At 50.9% G+C, this 17998-nt stretch overlaps 1 protein-coding gene across 2 annotated transcripts; it reads right to left on the reverse strand.

Annotated features, from left to right (window-relative positions):
• Positions 1-375: 375 nt before the first annotated feature.
• Positions 376-12970, reverse strand: KCNE1 (potassium voltage-gated channel subfamily E regulatory subunit 1). 2 transcript variants are annotated; one of them, XM_057306619.1, is made up of 3 exons: positions 12906-12961; positions 11218-11260; positions 376-3865 (listed from the first exon to the last, which is right to left on the reverse strand). In XM_057306619.1, exon 3 carries the CDS (start codon positions 3812-3814, stop codon positions 3425-3427), a length of 390 nt encoding a protein of 129 aa, XP_057162602.1. In that variant the 5' UTR covers positions 3815-3865; positions 11218-11260; positions 12906-12961; the 3' UTR covers positions 376-3424. The 2 variants fall into 2 exon arrangements, with proteins under 2 accessions (XP_057162602.1, XP_057162601.1); XM_057306618.1 differs by lacking the exon at positions 11218-11260 and having other exon boundaries at positions 12906-12970.
• Between the last annotated feature and the right edge of the window lie 5028 nt (positions 12971-17998).

Genomic DNA, 17998 nt, shown 5'->3' on the forward strand with positions numbered 1-17998 from the left:
ACACGGAGGTGGAAATGACGTTCCTCATCTGGCTGATTCACCGCGGTCCACGCTCAACTCTCAGTCTCATAAGAGGCTCCGAAGCCTGGTTTGTCTGCACGCAGAGTGGGTCTGCCTCTCCAGGGTGGACCCTCACAACTCGTCCCAAGAGTCCGAGCAGAAGAATCGGGGTTGTGTTGTACTCTTGCGGGGTGACAGTACGACGGGGCCTGACATCTGAATGTGAGAGTCTGATGAATGCAGACAGCCTGGGGTAGAGGTCATCATGGGGCTGGGATGAGTGTTCAGTGGCCAGGGAACCACACTCTGCGGAGTGCTGCCAGTGAGTCTGCCTGGCAGAGGCCCGTACCCCTCCCCCCGCTGCTCTCTATCAAGTGTGACCTGGGGCTGCTACCAGATCCTCTGTCCCTTTAAAGCAGAGACTGTAAATCAGTGGTCTCTGAGTAGAATTCAACTCAAGGTCATTTTTCGTTTGGCTTACACATTTTTTTAATGGAATCAGGTGCTAACATTTAAAAATCAAGAGACTTCAAATAAATATCTTCATTTCCAGCTTCTCTTAAAACTCCCAGGTCCCTTAAGACCGCGTCTGTATTCCCAGATGGCTGCCTTTGCTCCCTTTGCTTTCTATCTGTAGACATCGGGGGACTGACAGCCGAGTTTAACTACCCAGAAGCGATCTTATTTCCTTATTCCTGAGCCCCCGGGGCTGCCTCACCAGAGCCTCCCAAGAGCCCACCTCCACTTCTAAAAGCGTCATCATGGCTTGAAGAAAATATACGCCACAGATCATGATGAAAGACTCTGATTTTTAAAAAGAACTTAATTCCTCCCAGGCATGTTGTCCTATCCAGAGAACACATAAAACATTACACACAAAATGTTGAGATTCTGTTTCTAAAGAGCTCAGAACAGCACCCGGACACACCGAGTGCTCTGTGCCTGTTCAACCAAATATTAACGTGTGGTCACAGGCATCTGAAAATGTGTGGCTTCTCGAAACTTTGAGGGGTGCGGGGGGGGGGTGCTGGATACCTGGCCCCTTGAGGACTGGGAGGACTGCAGATCATGGGATCTCTCTCTGCCTTAAAAGTCCCAGGAATCCCAGTGGGGGTAAGCACCAGCTGCTGGGTCCGGGGTCCCAGCCGCTGTGCCCACTCTGACTCATGTCCTGGGTCACGTGCGCTCCGGGTCCCCCTCCAAACCTGCTCTCCGGGCCCGCCTGCTTTCCCCGTGGGCGATGTGTGTCTGTCGGAAGCAGGCAGCTCACACAGGGTCCATGAGGTGCAAGCAGGTGTGAGAGGGTTTCCAGCGGCCCATGAGCCCCCGAGATGCTGGGCAAAATGTTTCTATGTGCATTTTTCAGGTACGGGGGATCGTAGCTTTCATTAGATCGTCAAAGAATTCTGACCCAAAGAAGCACTCATCTCAGGGACTATAGTCGTCCACGCCAGAGCTCTGCCCCAGAGATGTCCTAACCCCTGCCTCCAAGCTCTCCTGCAGGCACCACGGTCTAGCCGTGAAGCAAGGGCTGCCGTGAACGGGGCCCGATTTGTCCACTGAGGATGGCCGATGATGCCTACGTGTTGCTTTTCATTCGTACTACGCGCAGGTTTCCAACAATTATGTTTTACTTAAATATTCCACCCTTTTCAGGAGTGGGCAAGCATGCAGGACTTCCCAGAGCGCTAACTCGGCCCCTGGAGAAGCAGGCAGAAACCAAGGCGCGTGTTCTCTGGGATTCTCGAAGGTCAGGGAACGCTAAGGGGGTTTCCTTCTACTGCTCCGAGCAACGGCCCCAGCACCACAAGCCTCCACCCTAATTTCTTCCCCCTCTCTTATCCGTGAGGGAAGATTCCCGGAGAATCTTCTGTCCGGTGAGAAGAAGACTGGAGAGGAAAGCTGCTATCTCCGGTGGGGGGTGGGGGGGTGGACACTGCCCACGTTGTCTGTGGCTGTCCTAACAGAACCCAAATAAAACATTACAAACTCCTCGTCTTGCAGTTCTGGAAGCCAAAAGTCTGAAATCACGGTGTGGCAGGGCCACGTTCCTGTGAAGCCTGTAGGGGAGAGCCCCTCCACACCTCTCCCAGTCTGGTGGTGGCATTCAGTCCTTGGGCATCCTTGGCTCATAGATGGGTGACTCTAGTCTCTGTCTGTCTTCATGAGGGTTCTCCCCATGTGTCCATGACCTGATTTCCCATATCCCATAAGAACATCAGTCATATTGGATGTGGGCCCACCCCAATGACCACATCTTCACCTGATGACATCTGCCAAGACCCTCTTAAGTACGGTCACATTCACAGGTACCAGGGTTAGGACTTGACCATGTCTTTTGGGGGGACCCCAGTTCAACCATGATGGGTACATCGTCTCAACATGCCCTGTCCCCTTGACCCCATGCATTGCCACTTACCCAGACCCATTCCCTCTCCTGGGTTCTGGGGTGGCAGGTGCACCCCCCTCCCCTTGGTACACATTCTAAAGTGGAAAGTTTTTCTCTGGCATCTCAGTCCTGTAGGAAGTGAGTTATTTTGAGATTGACATGTGTGAGTAGGAAGTGTCTGTGTGTGTTTCTCTGTGTGCACATGTGTGTATCTGTGAGTGTGTGTGCATGTGGGTGTGAGTAGGTCTGTGTTTGGGGGGGTGTGATGGGTGGATGGAGGTGAGGGGAAGGAGGCAGGGAGGAAAAGGAGGCCAGAGCCACCGCAGCGTGGGCATTAGTGACAAGGGCAGAGTGGTATTGTCCTGTGACAAGGGCAGGGTGCATGCTTGACAAATCTGGGAATATTGTGCCTCTGGTCTCAGTCCCATAAAATAGGATATTAGTTAGGTTACTGACTCTGTTATTTTGACAGGAACCAAAATAACAGGGGCCCAAGGAAGGTCAGAGTTAGTTTCCTTCCCACGATGCCTGAGCTGGTGGTGAGCAGGAAGGCAGAGAGGTCCCGCCCCAAGACATTGCCCCGCGTCTCTCTTTTCCGCCATCTGTGAGGCTGCTGTCCTCTTCCAGAGTCAAAGCTGGCTCACTACCGTGTCCCTGTCCCAGCCACTGGGAAGGGGGGGATGAAGGGGAGTGGAGGACACACCCTCTCCTTCTCCCACTTCTACTGGTCAGAGCGACATTACATGACCTGCTAGCTGCAAGGGAGTCTGGGAAATAGCACTCTTATGCTCTGAGGCCGTGATCTCAGAGCTGCTGCTAAAATCAACGAGAAAGGGACAGATACTGGGGGACATCTGGAGGTCATCAGAGAAAGAATGTGATTGTGGAGAAATAAGGATTATGAAGCCACCCCTCACCCCTTACGATTGCAAAGAACCCCAATTACATCCCTACCCTAAAGAATACGAAAGGCACGTGATGAGAAAAATCAGATCTCCAAGTAGGACTCGTCCAGTTTTAACACCCGCGGTGGGGTCATGACAGAGGTTTTATCTCGGGAAGGTGTGTGTGGGGCCGCTCTACGGCCAGCTGGTTTTCAATGACGTAACACGCCTTGTAGCTCTCCAGAACCCGTGCCTGGAAGTACGCCTTGTCCTTCTCCTGCCAGGAGTCGGACTCGATGTACACGTTGAACGGGTCATGGGAGTGCTCGAGCTTCTTGGAGCGGATGTAGCTCAGCATGATGCCCAGGGTGAAGAAGCCGAAGAAGCCCAGCACCATGAGGATGTAGAGCGCCGCCAGCTGGCCGTCGTTGCCGCCGGGCGCCCTGCGGGCCAGGCCCGTCGAGTTGCCGCCCTGTGCGACCGTCCCCTGCCACAGCGCCGTCAGAAAGGGCGTCAGCGCCGTCGTGTTGGACAGAACCATCCTGGGCTTCAAGCTTCCGCCGCTGGAGCTCGAACTTGCCGAGAAAACTTTCTGAAAGAGAAGTGCGATCTGAAATCGGAAAGTGTGTCCTGGCCCAGACCCACACACACGCACATTTTGTGAAATCTCAGGGGGGAGGGGCGCCCGGAAGTCCACCCGAGTTCCTGCCACGCGCACCTTGACTCCGCACAGCGCCTCTCTTGACTGATCAATGAATCGACTGATTCCCTCTTTCTTTCCTTTTCTTTCTTTCCTTTTCTTTCTTTCTTTCTTTTTCTTTCTTTCTTTCTTTCTCTCTCTCTCTTTCTTTCTTTCTTTCTTTCTTTCTTTCTTTCTTTCTTGTTTTATTTATTTGACAGAGCGAGAGCACAAACAGGGGGAGCAGCAGAGGGAGAGAGAGAAGCAGACTCCCCATTGAGAAGAGAGCGTGACATAGGCCCCGATCCCAGGACCCTGGGATCATGACCTGAGCCAAATGCAGACGCTTAACCGACGGAGCCACCCAGGCGCCCCGATTCCCTCTTATTTCCACTCACCACTCCCATCGCCTACCTCCACAGGCGACCCCCAGAATGAGTTCCTTTCATATACACACTGGGGTATGTGTGTGTGTGTGTGTGTGTGTGTGTGTGTTTTAGTTTATGTGCTATGGACCGAATTTTGTCCCCCCAGTTCACCTGTGCAAGCCCTGACCCCCAACGGACTGCGCCTGGAGAGAGGGTCTTCAGGAGGTAATTAAAGTTACAGGAGGCTGTACGGGTAGGGCCCTAACCTGCTGAGACCATATAATAAGAGAGAGAAATCTCTCCTACACAAGGACACTATGAGAAGGCAGCCACCTGCAAGCCAGGAAGAGAGCTCTCGCCAGGAACCAAACCTTCCAGAACCTTGATCTTGGACTTACAGCTTCAAAACCGTGAGAAAATAGACATCTGTCGTGTAAGCCCCAGCCTGTGGGATTTTGTTATGGCGGCCCGAGCTAGGACGCCAAGCGGTGCTGGGTTACGTATCTGCCTCTCTTTCTGTTTCCTCTCTCCACCGCGGCTTTATGGGTCAGTGTTCCAGCTTGTGCTGTGTTTGTCCCCTCCCTGCCCGCGTCCTCTGCTGAATGGCTAGCAAGGGCCATGTAGAAAGGGACAATTTCCCTATCATTTCAATCTGGATGTCACTGTCCCTAAAAACACAGAGACTAGGCCTCGGAATTGTGAGCGCTGTTTCTAAGAAACTCTGGAATTCTGTCAGGGGGTTCATGAGTCCTGACACCCCACCTCATGGTCACTGATAAGCTCAACAGGTTTTGTTTGTATCTTTGAGAAAATGCTGGCTTCCCGTCCCCCCCCCCCCCCCCGCCCCAGTCCTGCTGGGAGACAAACTATCCAGAGCCAACTTCATGAGGCCACGCTTGAAACTCGACCCACAAGGGGCTACCGAGGGCTGACCAGACTCCCAGGCCTCACTCATTTCTCAGGGCGTTCAAAGCAGGTGTGTGTAACATACATTCGAGGCACCTTGGGGTGGCTGTTGAAACTAAGGGTGATGGTTTGGGACCATAGTTTCTGGCCAGAAACCTCATAGCAAGAGAAATTCAATGTACATGGTGGTGGGGGGGAATCGGGGGCTCAGCCTCTCCCAGCTAGGATGGGGGCTGTGACATCACACACTGTCTTGCTGGGACAAATGTCAATCTAGAGATACTTCTTAGAATTGGCTTAATTTTGAAAATTCTAAACCCAGCCCTAGGGGAAGATGCTTGGCACCTGCCCTAGGCCCCTCTCCCTCTATCTGTCCCTGGGATGTTGGTGCACCCCAGAATTCCTTCACTGGCCCTCCTTTCTTCTCACTCTGCCCTCTCCCTCTGTGGTTGCACCTGCCCCTTCAGGTTCACCCACATGGCCATGACCCCAGGTACCCTTCTGAGCACCAGAGCTGCGTGCCCCATGACCTGCCAAGGATTCATTTACCTTCAGCCATCCCCAGGCCCCTCCACCTCAGCTCCCACCCTTCCTGCGCCGTGCCTCAGTGAGCTCTGTACCCACCCCAAAACCTGTGGTCCCCACAGCAAATCCCATCAGATCACTCCCCAGCTCAAAGGCCCTCCCACGTTCCTCCCTACCTTTGGGGTGAAACACCCTGTCTTCAGCACAGATATGGGGCCTAAATGCGAGGGCCCCCTGCCTCCCTCTCTTGCTCGACTACTGTCACTTGCCCAGACCCCATGCTTGCCGAGCTCTGTACACATCACCACCTCTTCCCACATCTCCAGCAGAGGCAGCCCCTCCTTCTTGGCCCACCGAGCCATGAAGTGGTACCTACTCGTGTTTTTTAATCCAGCTCAGCCTTCTCTGATGCGTGGGCCTTGCTAAGCACCAGCCTGCATGCCCCTGAAGGCCGCTGTGCTCCCCACTGACTTCACTACGGTTGTCATCCCTGCCCCCCACCCTGCCCCCGCAGCTTCCCCAGCCTGGCGCCTGGCACACGGCAGCTCGGGAGCTGTCCGTGAACTTCTTATACCTCTTGATGGTGTAATGCCTGACTCTTCATAACCCTAGTATCTAATTAACAGGGGCCCCCACTGCCCCCCTCTGGGAGCCACAGGCGCAGGGAGCAAGCGTGGAGGAGGAGAAGAGATCGGACATTGGAATTATACGTGCACTCCAGGTTTGGATTCTGGCTTTGCTGCTTTCCAGCTAGACGACTCTGGTCAGGTTCCTTAGATGGCTCAGTCTCTTTCCCTTTGGGAACACGGAGAAACAGCACTGACATCTGCCACTGTTGGATCACTGACCAGCGTGCAGAGGAGCCGACATAACATATGACACATAGTGGTGCACACATGGGGTCCCGAGTGTGAATGGATTGGTTTTTCCAGCTCATTAAAAAATAGCCTGGGGGCACCTGGGTGGCTCAGTCGATTAAGCCTCTGACTCTTGGTTTTGGCTCGTGTCATGATCTCAGGGTCGTGGGATTGAGCCCTGTGTTCTCTCTCTGCCCCTCCCTCTGTTTGTGTGCACGCTCTCTCTCAATGAATAAATGAAAGAAAGAAAGAAAGAAAGAAAGAAAGAAAGAAAGAGAAAGAAAGAAAAGAAAGAAAGAAAAAGAGGGAGAGTGGGAGGGAAGGAAAGGAGGAAGAGAAAGAAAGAAAGAAAGAAAGAAAGAAAGAAAGAAAGAAAAGAAAGAGAGAGAGAAAAAGAAAGGAACCAGCCCAGCCCAGGAATTTGGAGGTTTGGGATTTTAGGTCTGGCTCTTCCGTGGCTGACCACTGTGGCTCTCTTTACCTTGTGGAGAAACTGCTCAAGAATAAGAAACAAATGTGTTTATGGGTTTTCCTGAAACTCTGGGGCTTCTGAGTCTGTGCCCTGAGATCTTCCAGAACGGGTTAAGTTGTACTGGCTCAAGAGACTCCCAGGTAGTGATTCTTCCACAAAACCAGCATTTTGCCCCAGTCTAACCACGGCAGTAGGTAGAAATTGTTTGGTAACATTTGTTTGTTTGTTTGTTTGTTTGTTTGTTTGTTTGTTTGTTTGTGAAGCTTAGACCCAGAGCTGCTAGTCTGCTGGAAATTGTGGGCATCTGAGCTTTACAAACACAATGCCCGATATTTTCTTTTTCTTTTTATTTTTTTTTCAGGATTTTATTTATTTGACAGAGAGAGACAGCGAGAGAGGGTACACAAGCAAGGGGAGTGTGAGAGGGAGAAGCAGGCTTCCCGCAGAGCAGGGAGCCCGATGCGGGGCTCGATCCCAGGACCCTGGGATCATGACCTGAGCTGAAGGCAGACGCTTAATGACTGAGCCACCCAGGCGCCCCTGGACATTTTCTTTTTAAACGACTTCAAACCACTTATGAATGCATAGGGTCCTGCCCCCAGAAAATACGTAGCCCTTGAGCTGATAATGTAATTTTTTTCTAAAAATGCAGAATGATCACAAGCAAGGAATCCTGCCAGCAATTACTGTTAGAGGGTTCTTATCGCTTCACGTGAGACTGGAATTATGGTTCACAACCGGGGCGCCCGGGTGGCTCAGTTGTTAAGCATCTGCCTTTGGCTCAGGTCATGGTCTCAGGGTCCTGGGATTGAGCCCTGAGTCTGGCCCCCTGCTCAGGGGGAGTCTGCTTCTCCCTCTGCTGCTTGCCCTGCTTGTGCTCTCTCTCCTTCTCACTCTCTCTAAAATAAATAAATAAAATCTTAGAAAAATAGAAGTATGGTAGACAACCTCCAAAGGTTAATTGGTTTAAAACCAATAGCTCCACACAGCAAGTTAATTTAACAGTAACTTCTGCAACTAATTCATACGGGTGGGATCACAGAGAAGACTTGTTACTTAAAATCAGGCAGACTTCTCTATGGCCAGAGGAAGCAACCAGAAACATCTGCTCTGAAAACCTGCCAGGCCAACAATCCTCGGCCTTGCTTTAAGGTAGTGGTGCTCAAATTTTGGCATGCTTTAAATGTCTTTTTTAAAAAGATTTATTTATTTATTTTGGTGGTGGAGAAGGGGCAGAGGGAGAGGGAGAGAGAGTCTTAAGCAGACTCTGAGCTGAGTGCAGAGCCTGACGCAGGGCTCGATCTCCGGACTCTGAGATCAGGACCTGAGCCGGAACCAAGAGTCTGTTGCTTACCCGACTGTGCCACCCAGACGCCACTGGCATGCTTTAGAGACACCTTCTAAAAATGCAGAGTGCTGGTCTCCACTCCCAGAGTTTCTGATCTAGAATGGTTGGTGTGGGGCCTGAGAATTTGCATTTCCAACAAATTCACAGGTGCTGCTGATGCTGCTGGTCTGGGGACCCCCACTTGTGCTGCTGGTCCGGGACCCCCACTTGGTGACCTATCAGAATCACCTAGAGAGCTTTAAAAAAGTACTGATGGTCGGATCCCCTCCCTCCAAAGACTGTGATGTCCTGGCTCTGGGTTCCTTTCTGGCATAAAGCTTCCTGGGTGATCCGGATTTGTAGCCAAGCTTGAGACCCGCTGGGCTATGGAACGTTAGGAAACTGATCAATCTTTCATGCTGCAAGCTGCCAGGGAGAATTTGATCAGAAGAGAAATGGTTTCATAAAATAGTTTTCAAATCTCATTTGTTTTTTAGATTTTCTTGTTTGGTCTTATACGTCCCTGCTATAATCTGAAGAGGAGATGCAGAGAGAAATTCTCAAATCTTCACTATAAGCCCAGCTGCCTCCCGCCTAACTCACACTGGCACCTTAATGATGTGGAGGCTGCCGGAGCCTCCCGCCAGACCCGAAAAGTCAAGTTCATTAACTGCCTTTCAAGTAACGACTCTGAATTTTTAAAGAAAAACAATCTCCTTACTTTACACTGAATTTATTGTATTGCTTTTGTGAAATGCCCTCTGTGCCCCCAAGGGCTGCCTGCTGGGTCACGCGGTGTTCTGTGTAATGAGTCTCAAAATGAGTTTGGCAATGCTCTCTTAATAGTCAGCATGGTGTAAAGGAACTCAATCTGCATGTCAGCTGGGGGTTGATGTCCCATTCTCTATGTTCACTTCCATTAGAAAACCAACGCACTGCCCACTGGCGACTGTTTCAGACCCCTGGACTCACACGGATTTGAAGAGCATCGCAGCCAGCAATCTTCACTTACAGGAAACTGGGCTCCGAAGAGTTGAGCTGACCTGCCCAAGGTCATGTCTCTTATCAAAAATACATCTAAAATTTAATCTTGTACCATGAACTCACATTTTATTAGTACAGAAAAAGAAGTTCTCAGGACCTTGCAGAAAGGAGACAGATTCTATATTTAAGGTCAAAGGAACGGAGGACCTGGCCATTTATATCAGGTAAAACCAGGTCTATCCAAATGAGGACTGGCTTGGGACCCAAAGATGCCATCAGAAGATCCCGCCTCCCCACCGGGGAGAGCCACCACTTTTTGTAGCTTGCACAGTGACAGGGGGGCTGGGGGAGGGAGAATTGGCAGGAACTAGGGAGGTCCAACTCTAAACACAACCAGTTTCATGCCCAGCCCATGCTGAACATTCTCAAACTGGCCTTATTGGGCCTGGAAAGAGGGGGCTTCTAGAAGTGTCTACTTTGGAGGGGATTTGAGACTCCTCGTGCAGAATTGTCCCCAGTCAAGGTTAGTACAATTGTCTTTTTTCTTCAAAGCTCACAGCTGCGAATGTATACCAACTGGGTCTCCAGCACCCTGGGATTCTGGAAGGCCCTCAGCTGCACCCAGACGAGAAGGGGGCAGTGAGTGATGTCACACTGTTCTGGCATACACCACCCCTTTTGCATTTCTCCCACATGTTCTGGCTGCGTGGCCTGTCAGCACTGATAACGGCCTGGAAGCTTTTAGAACAGATTTCCTGGCCCTGCCACCTTTCCTTCTTTCTTAAGCATTTACTGAGCAACCAAGGCTTTTGTGGGCTGACTCCATCCAAACTTCTGCTGCGAGGGTTAGATGCTGGGGGGTTGCGGGGGGAGGTGAGGAGGAGGAGAGGAGGGGGAGTGTCCAATTCAGAGCTCAGAGATCTGAGTTCCAGGCCTGGCTCGGGCCTAGATAAAACACAGGGCTCCCCCGGGCCTCAGTTTACTTATCTTGGTAAACAGGCATAACGTTCCTACCATCTTAACAGCATTCCTTAAGCATTTCCTCAACGAGCATCCAGTCTTGAAATCATCATTAGGTTTTACTTGCTTCAGGAAGAAGAATTAGGGTAAAACCAATTATGGATTAGCCTAATTTTCGTGAATATGATCTTATCGAGTCAAGAATTCTGCAGGCATATTTTCCCTGGAAGCAACTGTCAATTATTCTCATCTTGATCTCAACAAATTCTGGAGACATACTTACCTCCAAGCAGAAAAAAAAGCCAACAGGGACCCCCCCAGACCCTTCTGGGTTGTGAAGGATGGGAACGTGAACCAGTGAGCTGGTGAGAGGGACCCAGCCAAACTCAATATGGGGAAAGGGACGAACATTTTGGCGGGGAGAATGGACCGAAGGATTCCCAGACTCTGGAGGGCATCTGAAGCCACACAGGAGGGTAGATGGATTATCACCTTCAGCAAATTAAATAAAATTGAGAAGCCTCGGTTTTCTTATCCAAACACTGGGCATAATGGAATCTCCCCCAACTATACCACAGGGTTCTGTGAAGCGTGGAACAAACCCACAACTTTGCGATCTCTAAATTTTGCAGCTCTCTCTTCGAGAGAGTCATGACCCCCATGTTTGCTTGTCAAAATTCCACTGGTCCTCCAATGCCTGGTCCTATGCTGATCTGGGTGAGAATGCCCCTCTCCACCCCCCCCCCTTTGATCACATGGCGCCTTGTCTATACCACTCATATTCTAAATTGTATCTCAGTAATGTGTAGACTTGTCTGGGCGTTTCCTTCCAGAAGCTCAGGAAGGTCAGAAACTAATATGCTCACCTTGTCCCCACTCCAGCACCCAGAATCATCCCATGAGTGATTGCTGAAATAAACAGGGATGCAAAGTATTAGAGTCAACACAACTACAACGTGATTGTCGGTGCGGATAACCAAGAAAGTATAATACGCTCATGAAAGAAATTGGTGGGTAGCCAAGTGAAAACCTTTTTCAATATAGTATGTTTTTATATAATAAAATGTGAATTATTTACATTTATTTTATTAGTATTATTTATGTTATATATTAAAATTGATATCATTAACATTGTTACATGGGTATCCACAACCTACTTATTCCTAAAGAGGTTTAAGGTAGTCAGTAATTGTAGATAGTATGGCTGAATTTTTATCCCTTCGCCTCCCCTCCTAATAACCCGTACCCTGCTTTCCCTTTCTTTTTTCCATAGTACTTAAAACCTGCTAATATAATGTGGTTTTCTTATTATGTCCATTGCTTACTCTTTGTATTCTCCACCAAAACGCAAGCTTTGGAGGGCAGGGATGTTTGCATGGGCTCTTCTGCCTGTATCTCAAGGACTAGAAGAGTATCTGGCATATGTTAGGAGCGCCATAAATATTCATAGGACGCAGGCATGCATGCATGAATGAATACATGTCCCACTCAACTACCAGAAAGCCCCGAACCACCAGCTCTACCGTCAGAGATTTAGGATGACAAGACTGAGTCCCTCTGATGTCTTCCCAGCGTACTTTATTTTCAAAAACAATCCACTTTCTCAGAATCTGTCCAAAGCCAGACCTCCTGGGGTTAGTCTTCAAAGGGAGAACACCTTCCTCAGACCCGTCCTTGGCTCACGTCTGATGAGTATATGAAATGGACCACAGAAGCAGGTTTTGGCCCCCTCCTTAGCAATCCATAGATCAGAGCCAAGGTGCTTTCTGGCAAGTCACCACATAGGAATTTAAACAGCTGTGCGATCACAGCAAAGCTTCCCGCCACCGGGAACGTAATTGACAGCAGTGCTTACTGACCAGAACCTTCCTTAATGGAACTAGACGCTCCTTTTTAACCTAAATGTGGACTCAAAACAAACAGTTCACATACAGCGGTTTAAAAAATCCAGGCGGGGACACTGTAACAGGTGATAGATCCCGAACAGACACACGGCCGCTACGAGGTCAACTTTCTTCCAGAAGTTCTGCATTTTCCCCAGTTACTACAGTCAAGATCAGATACCATCAATGTTCTCCACGTCCCACGCCTCTTCCCCAGGGAGATGCCATGGCCCAAGCACCTTCCAGGTCAAAAAATTAAGAAGTACCCTTTGAGGCTGGGTGTACCTGCGAGTATAACCCGAGCTGGAGGGAGGTCTTTGAAATCGAGTGGGGACTGGGATCGTGGGCGGTTTTTAGTCTTCCGTGGGTGCTTTGAAATTGTTCCCAAGTTTTCTACAAGAATGACTGAGACTTCATAAAAATGGGGAAAAGCGGTTGTTATTTGGTGGTGAGACAGTTTCCTACGCGTGCGTGTCTAGGTGCAGGGGGGCAGAGGGAGAGGAGGCTTGGGCCGCGTCCTCCATCCCGTCCCATCTACCTCCCGGTGCGGGGGTCGCGGCGCTTCCGGCCCCCGGGGGCTGAGACCCGGTCCCTGGGGCCCCCATCAGGGTGGCCCGACTGGGGCGCCGGCGCGCGGGCCGAGGAGCCGGGAGGCGGGAGCCTGGACTTACCGGGTCCGGGGCGCCGAGGCAGCCGGGTGCGCAGCGGGTCCGCCAGGTCGCGCGCAGGACACCGACAGCCGAGCCCCAGGCGGCGCGCTCCCCGGCGGGCGGCGCAGGCGGCCGGGCGGGGCCTCCCGGAGCCCGCGGGCGCCCCGCCCCGTCCCCGCGCGTCCTGGCAGAGCCCCAGCCCCCGACCCACCCCAGAGCAGCCCCGGCCCTCCCCGCCCTCCGCTGCCCGCGTCCCCTGCCGAGCGCCTCGGATCGCACGGTGTAGGCTCAGGGCCGGCAGAGCGTCCGTATTACTACAATTGCCTGCCAGCCAGCCGGACAGACGGACAGACAGATCTACCTACCTTCCTGCGGGAGTTTGCAGTGGGCAGGCTAGAAGCAAGAGAAAGGCATTCCGGGAGACCCCCACCCTCGGCCGAGAGCCAGCCCAAACGTCCCTTCCAACGGCTCCAAACAATAACTCAAAGGCGCTCACAACCCCAGCAGACTCCTAGCCAGCAGTGTCCGCGCATCTGTGCGCCGGAATCAGGCAGCACCTACTGGCTGGGGGTCCGGCTCCGAGCTGGAGGGACAGCTGTGCACCGGCCAGGTGCGGTCCGGCCCGCCGGAGCCAGTCGCTAGAGCCACCCACGCCTCGAAGGGGCACTCCAAAGTCCTGGGGCGGTGGGACCGGCCGCGGGGGACAAACCGTTGCACAAGGGCCCTGCCAGCAAATGTCACAGCCGCTGCCCACGAGCGTGGGAGGCGAGAATGGGCCTGGGCCACTTCCAAATGACAGGCCCGCGGAAGCTGAGGAATGAGGTCCAGGCTCACGCTCCGCAGGCGGGTAGCAGATGAGGAAGGTTCTTGACCTGGAGCCGAAAGATGCTCCCTCCGCTTGGTCTTCCTCCTTCACCCTCCTTCTGTTTAGGCTGTGGCCCGGGTGCTCTCCCGGGGAGGAGGCTCTCAGAGGGGTCCGCCGCCGCCTCGTGTGACATTCCAGGACTCAGCTCAGCCGGGGCACCTCCCGTTCCCATGGGTGCCAGTACAACCCCAACCCAGACGCTTTGGAAAGCCCTAAAATGCCCCTAGCCCGGCTGTGTAATTGTACTCTGGAAAGTGTGTTCTGCGCGGAGGGAAAAGGTTTCTGCGTAGAAAAGTTCTTGGTAGGGGCGCCGGGGTGCCTCCGTAGGCGAAGCGTCTGCCTTCTGCCCAGGGTCCTGGGATCGAGCCCCGAATCGGGCTCCCTGCTCAATCCATTCCCATGTGATGGATTATTTGATTATGATGATACTGTTTTTGTCACTTCTTATTTGTAATGATAGGACATGATCGTAGGCAAGAAAGACTTATTTTTTTCTTTTTTTTTTTTTAAAGATTCTATTTATTTATTTGAGAGACAGAGAATGAGAGAGAGAGCATGAGAAGGGGGACGGTCAGAGGGAGAAGCAGACTCCCTGCTGAGCAGGAAGCAGGACTTGATTCTGGGACTCCAGGATCATGACCTGAGCCGAAGGCAGTTGCTTAACCAACTGAGCCACCCAGGCTCCCCAACTGTATTTTGTTTCTTGAAATGGTTTCTTCTTTTCTCTTTCTCTTCCTAATTTTACGTTTCTAGACTCACTTTTCCTCGGTGCGGGTGTGACTGAACTTAAAACCATCAGAACAACAGAGCTACAGCCTGCAAGGCCCTTGGGTCATTTCTCGTCTCTCTGGCTCCTCACCATCTCCATTCTTCTTGGTCCCTTCACTGAGAGCTGGGGCTTGGGAAAGGGGTGACAAGTGTAGCCCCCTGCTCTTCTTAGTGGGTTTATGTTCTTCTGTGAGTTCCCTCCCAATACAGGAGGCATTCGAAGCCAGAGCTCCAGCCACTTTTCATTTTTTCTTAGGAAAATCTCGTATCTCAATTTGCAACTTGGATGTCCTGCTTACGTTCCTAACCTTGCTCACATGCTATAGGAGAAAGAACAGCTCTGCCATCAGAAAGGATCGGTCTGCAGGGTAACCCACCCCCCCCAGGATGCTCTTATAGACTCTGGACCAGGGTATGTAGACAGTTCTTGGCTGTTCCCTCTGCTGCTATTCCGTTGGTGTCCAGATGCCCCTGCATTAGCCTCAGGACATCCCATGCCCTTCAACCCCTCTTCTTGCTTTTTCACCCCCTCTACCCCATGGCTTCTGCTATCCCACGGGAAACTCTCATTTGTCAATGAGAAACACCTGCAAGGCAAACAACCTTTCTTTAGTAGCAGCGGAGCATATCCTGAGTGTGGTCATATGCTCAGTTACAATACTTCCCCCAAGAAGGACAAAGAGGAGGAAGGGCACTGAAGTCCTCATTCTGCCTTACTGGTGACGGATGAGGTGCAGAGTGATGGAAGAGCCCCACCCTGCCCCCTGCCTATCGCCTGGCATGCTGTCCCCCCCTTGCTGTCCACAGCTCCATCAGCACCTCATGCAGGTGGCTCGGCATGGCCGTGTCTTCTCTGATGGCCACGTGGTGCTCTCATCTCTTCTGTCCTCCTTCCCTTGGCCAACATCTCCCCATCTGATTCACTTGGTTGTAGGAGGCCTGGCCTCCATTTCCTCCGAGAGCTCCTCTTTGGGTAGGGGTCCTGCACATAAAGGACATCTTCCCAAAGCTACAGTCTCCTGGCATTCTCCTAAAATCCCCTAGAGGACCGCCCTTGTTCTGAAAAGAGACCGCCCACAACCTGTAGAGAGGCCATTCCGGCTCCATGACCTTATTTCCCACAGCGCTGCTCCTCCAAGCTTCCAGACCAGCAAAAGACACACCTCCATTGTCTGTGCACAACCTGCCCTTCCCCCCTCCAGACAGGTGGACGATCCTCTTCCAACCTGGGCCCAGGACATTTTCAATCCCAGATCTTCAGCAAAGGTGCAAAATGTGGGATCTGTGACCACCTCTAAGCCTCTTGGCATAGAGTCTATCTGTTTCCTTTAGCCCTGAATTCATTCTCAAGATGAAAAAATTGAGATCTCTCATACTAAACATCAAGATGTCTGGCTTCTCTTGTAAAACTCAACAGATCTAGAAACTTTAGGCTCACTTTTGGCACAGCCACCAATGTCAGGGGCTGCATTTTCCACAAAAAGACACACTAGAGAGTTTACCACACGCCTCCCACTCTATATTCTCCCCAACAAGGACAATGAGCAGGACCCACTTACTCAATAACCTGCCTGTCTGTAGGTATTGAGCTGGTCACTTCTGTTCTAGGCCTTTCCCTTCCAGGACAAAGCCCCTTGCCTGGCTGCTCCTTCTCTTTGCATACCTGGGAACTCATTTCTGCCCTTGTTTTGTCCTGGCTAATTTGCTGTGTGGCAAGTGCTCTTTGCTTGTTTATCTTTTTAGAGCAAGGGTTCTTAATTTTTCAGGAATCTTCCTGGGCATTTGAGAAAAGCTCTGGCTTTCCTCCCATTCCTCCAAAGGCACGGATGTGCAGCATTTTGCCTACAATTCAGGAGACGTAAGGACCCTGGTATGCTGGGCGATTCGTGGCTGCCACATTAGGAACTGTAGGGCAAGGACTATCTTTTCCGTGAAATAATTTCAACTCTGCAGAACCGATTCTATGGGTCTTTACTATGTACTATGCTCAACGAATGTCACCGAGTGTTGCCGGACTGGGGGACAGCAAGACTGTCTACGAAAACAGTTGCTGAAGCTGCCCCTACCCAGGATCCTGGGAGCATAGCACTAATTCCTGGCACCCTCCAGTCACCCAAGGAAGATGATGTACCAGCTCCAGACCCACCAAGTCAGGCATCACAGCTGCCCTTGCGTTTGACAAATAACCACAGCCTTCACCTTGCTATGAAAGAGCACAAATCCAATTAAGAAAGCTTTTCCAAAAGAAATAACATTGTTGTTCCTACTCACCCCCCAACCCCCTTTTTGTCCCGGAATAATGCTATGCTGATAGGAACATGATAAATTAATTACACTCTGGAATGCTATTCACTGCTAGGAAAGCACACTAAATCTACACATACAGTGTTTGACATTTGAATACAAATATTGCCTTTATGTTTTTGCTTTATTTTTTTTAAACCCAACAGGTCCAGTTTACATAGGATTATACATATAATCCTTTTAAAGGCTGTGGATTTAAAACAGCGAAGGTAATAATGTGCTGGGTGTTGTAGTCAGCCAAAGAGCAAGGTACCAGAGGAATGAGATTAACATCTCTTCAGTTCCTTGCATGTCTGATATTATTTTGGTGTTCCTCCAATTCCCGATAACACAGAAGCACTGCTGTGGCCCAAGTCCCTGAAATAGAAGGACATTGGCAAGCCTGAATTGGAAACCAGCCTTTCTGGGAATGTGTGCGAAGGTCACTTTTTAGAAATGGGACTGTCCACAGTCGTCACGATTTCTGTGCCATTTCAACCAGGCCCTTCTGCCTGGCAGTCTGGGTTAATGTGGGTTGCTGCAGGCCCTCCACAGGGATTGAAGGAAGAAATCAGAGGTGGTGTCTGGCATGTCTCGGTGGAGGACCAGAGGAACTATATTCAGAGGAAATCTTCAGAAGAGCAAATTCCAAAATACCTTTAAGTTTGAAATGTGTGAACACTGAAAAGATTTTCATGACACCCCTGATCTTTGAATCCTTATTCTAAGTAATATTGAGTCTGAACTCAGACCCTTTCCCTTAAAATTTTTCTCAATAAATAAATCTCCTGATGATGGGCCAGTTTAATTCAGTATCTACTGAGTTCCTAGATGGGCAGGGTGGAGAGCACGCAATTAAATGCATGTCCAAATTTACCCACCTTGCAGAGTAGAGCTGAGATGCCACCCCCTTCTCTTGCCAGCCTTCCCCCACCCTCAACACACACACAGTCTTCCTGGCGGAAGTGGTCTCTTCCTACTGGAGAGATGCTATGCAAATATTGCCCTTATGTTTGTTGTTGTTGTTGTCCTTGTTGTTGTTATTGTTGTTGTTGTTAAACCCAATCGGTTCCAACAGCACAAGGTGTCACCTTGACCATGGCACTCTGTCCCCCAAAGCTCTTAGGACTAGTCTTCTTGTTTCATTTCTGAAGGCCCCACCAAGGCCAGCACGTATCAACTTCTGCCAGGAATCTAA

The sequence above is a fragment of the Ursus arctos genome, unplaced genomic scaffold (genome assembly GCF_023065955.2).
Source record: "Ursus arctos isolate Adak ecotype North America unplaced genomic scaffold, UrsArc2.0 scaffold_4, whole genome shotgun sequence".
In the NCBI taxonomy this organism is placed as follows: domain Eukaryota; kingdom Metazoa; phylum Chordata; class Mammalia; order Carnivora; family Ursidae; genus Ursus; species Ursus arctos.

Excerpts from the sequence above, each read along its gene's own strand:
- KCNE1 (XM_057306618.1), bottom strand. The coding sequence starts at position 3,814 with ATGGTTCTGTCCAACACGACGGCGCTGACGCCCTTTCTGACGGCGCTG.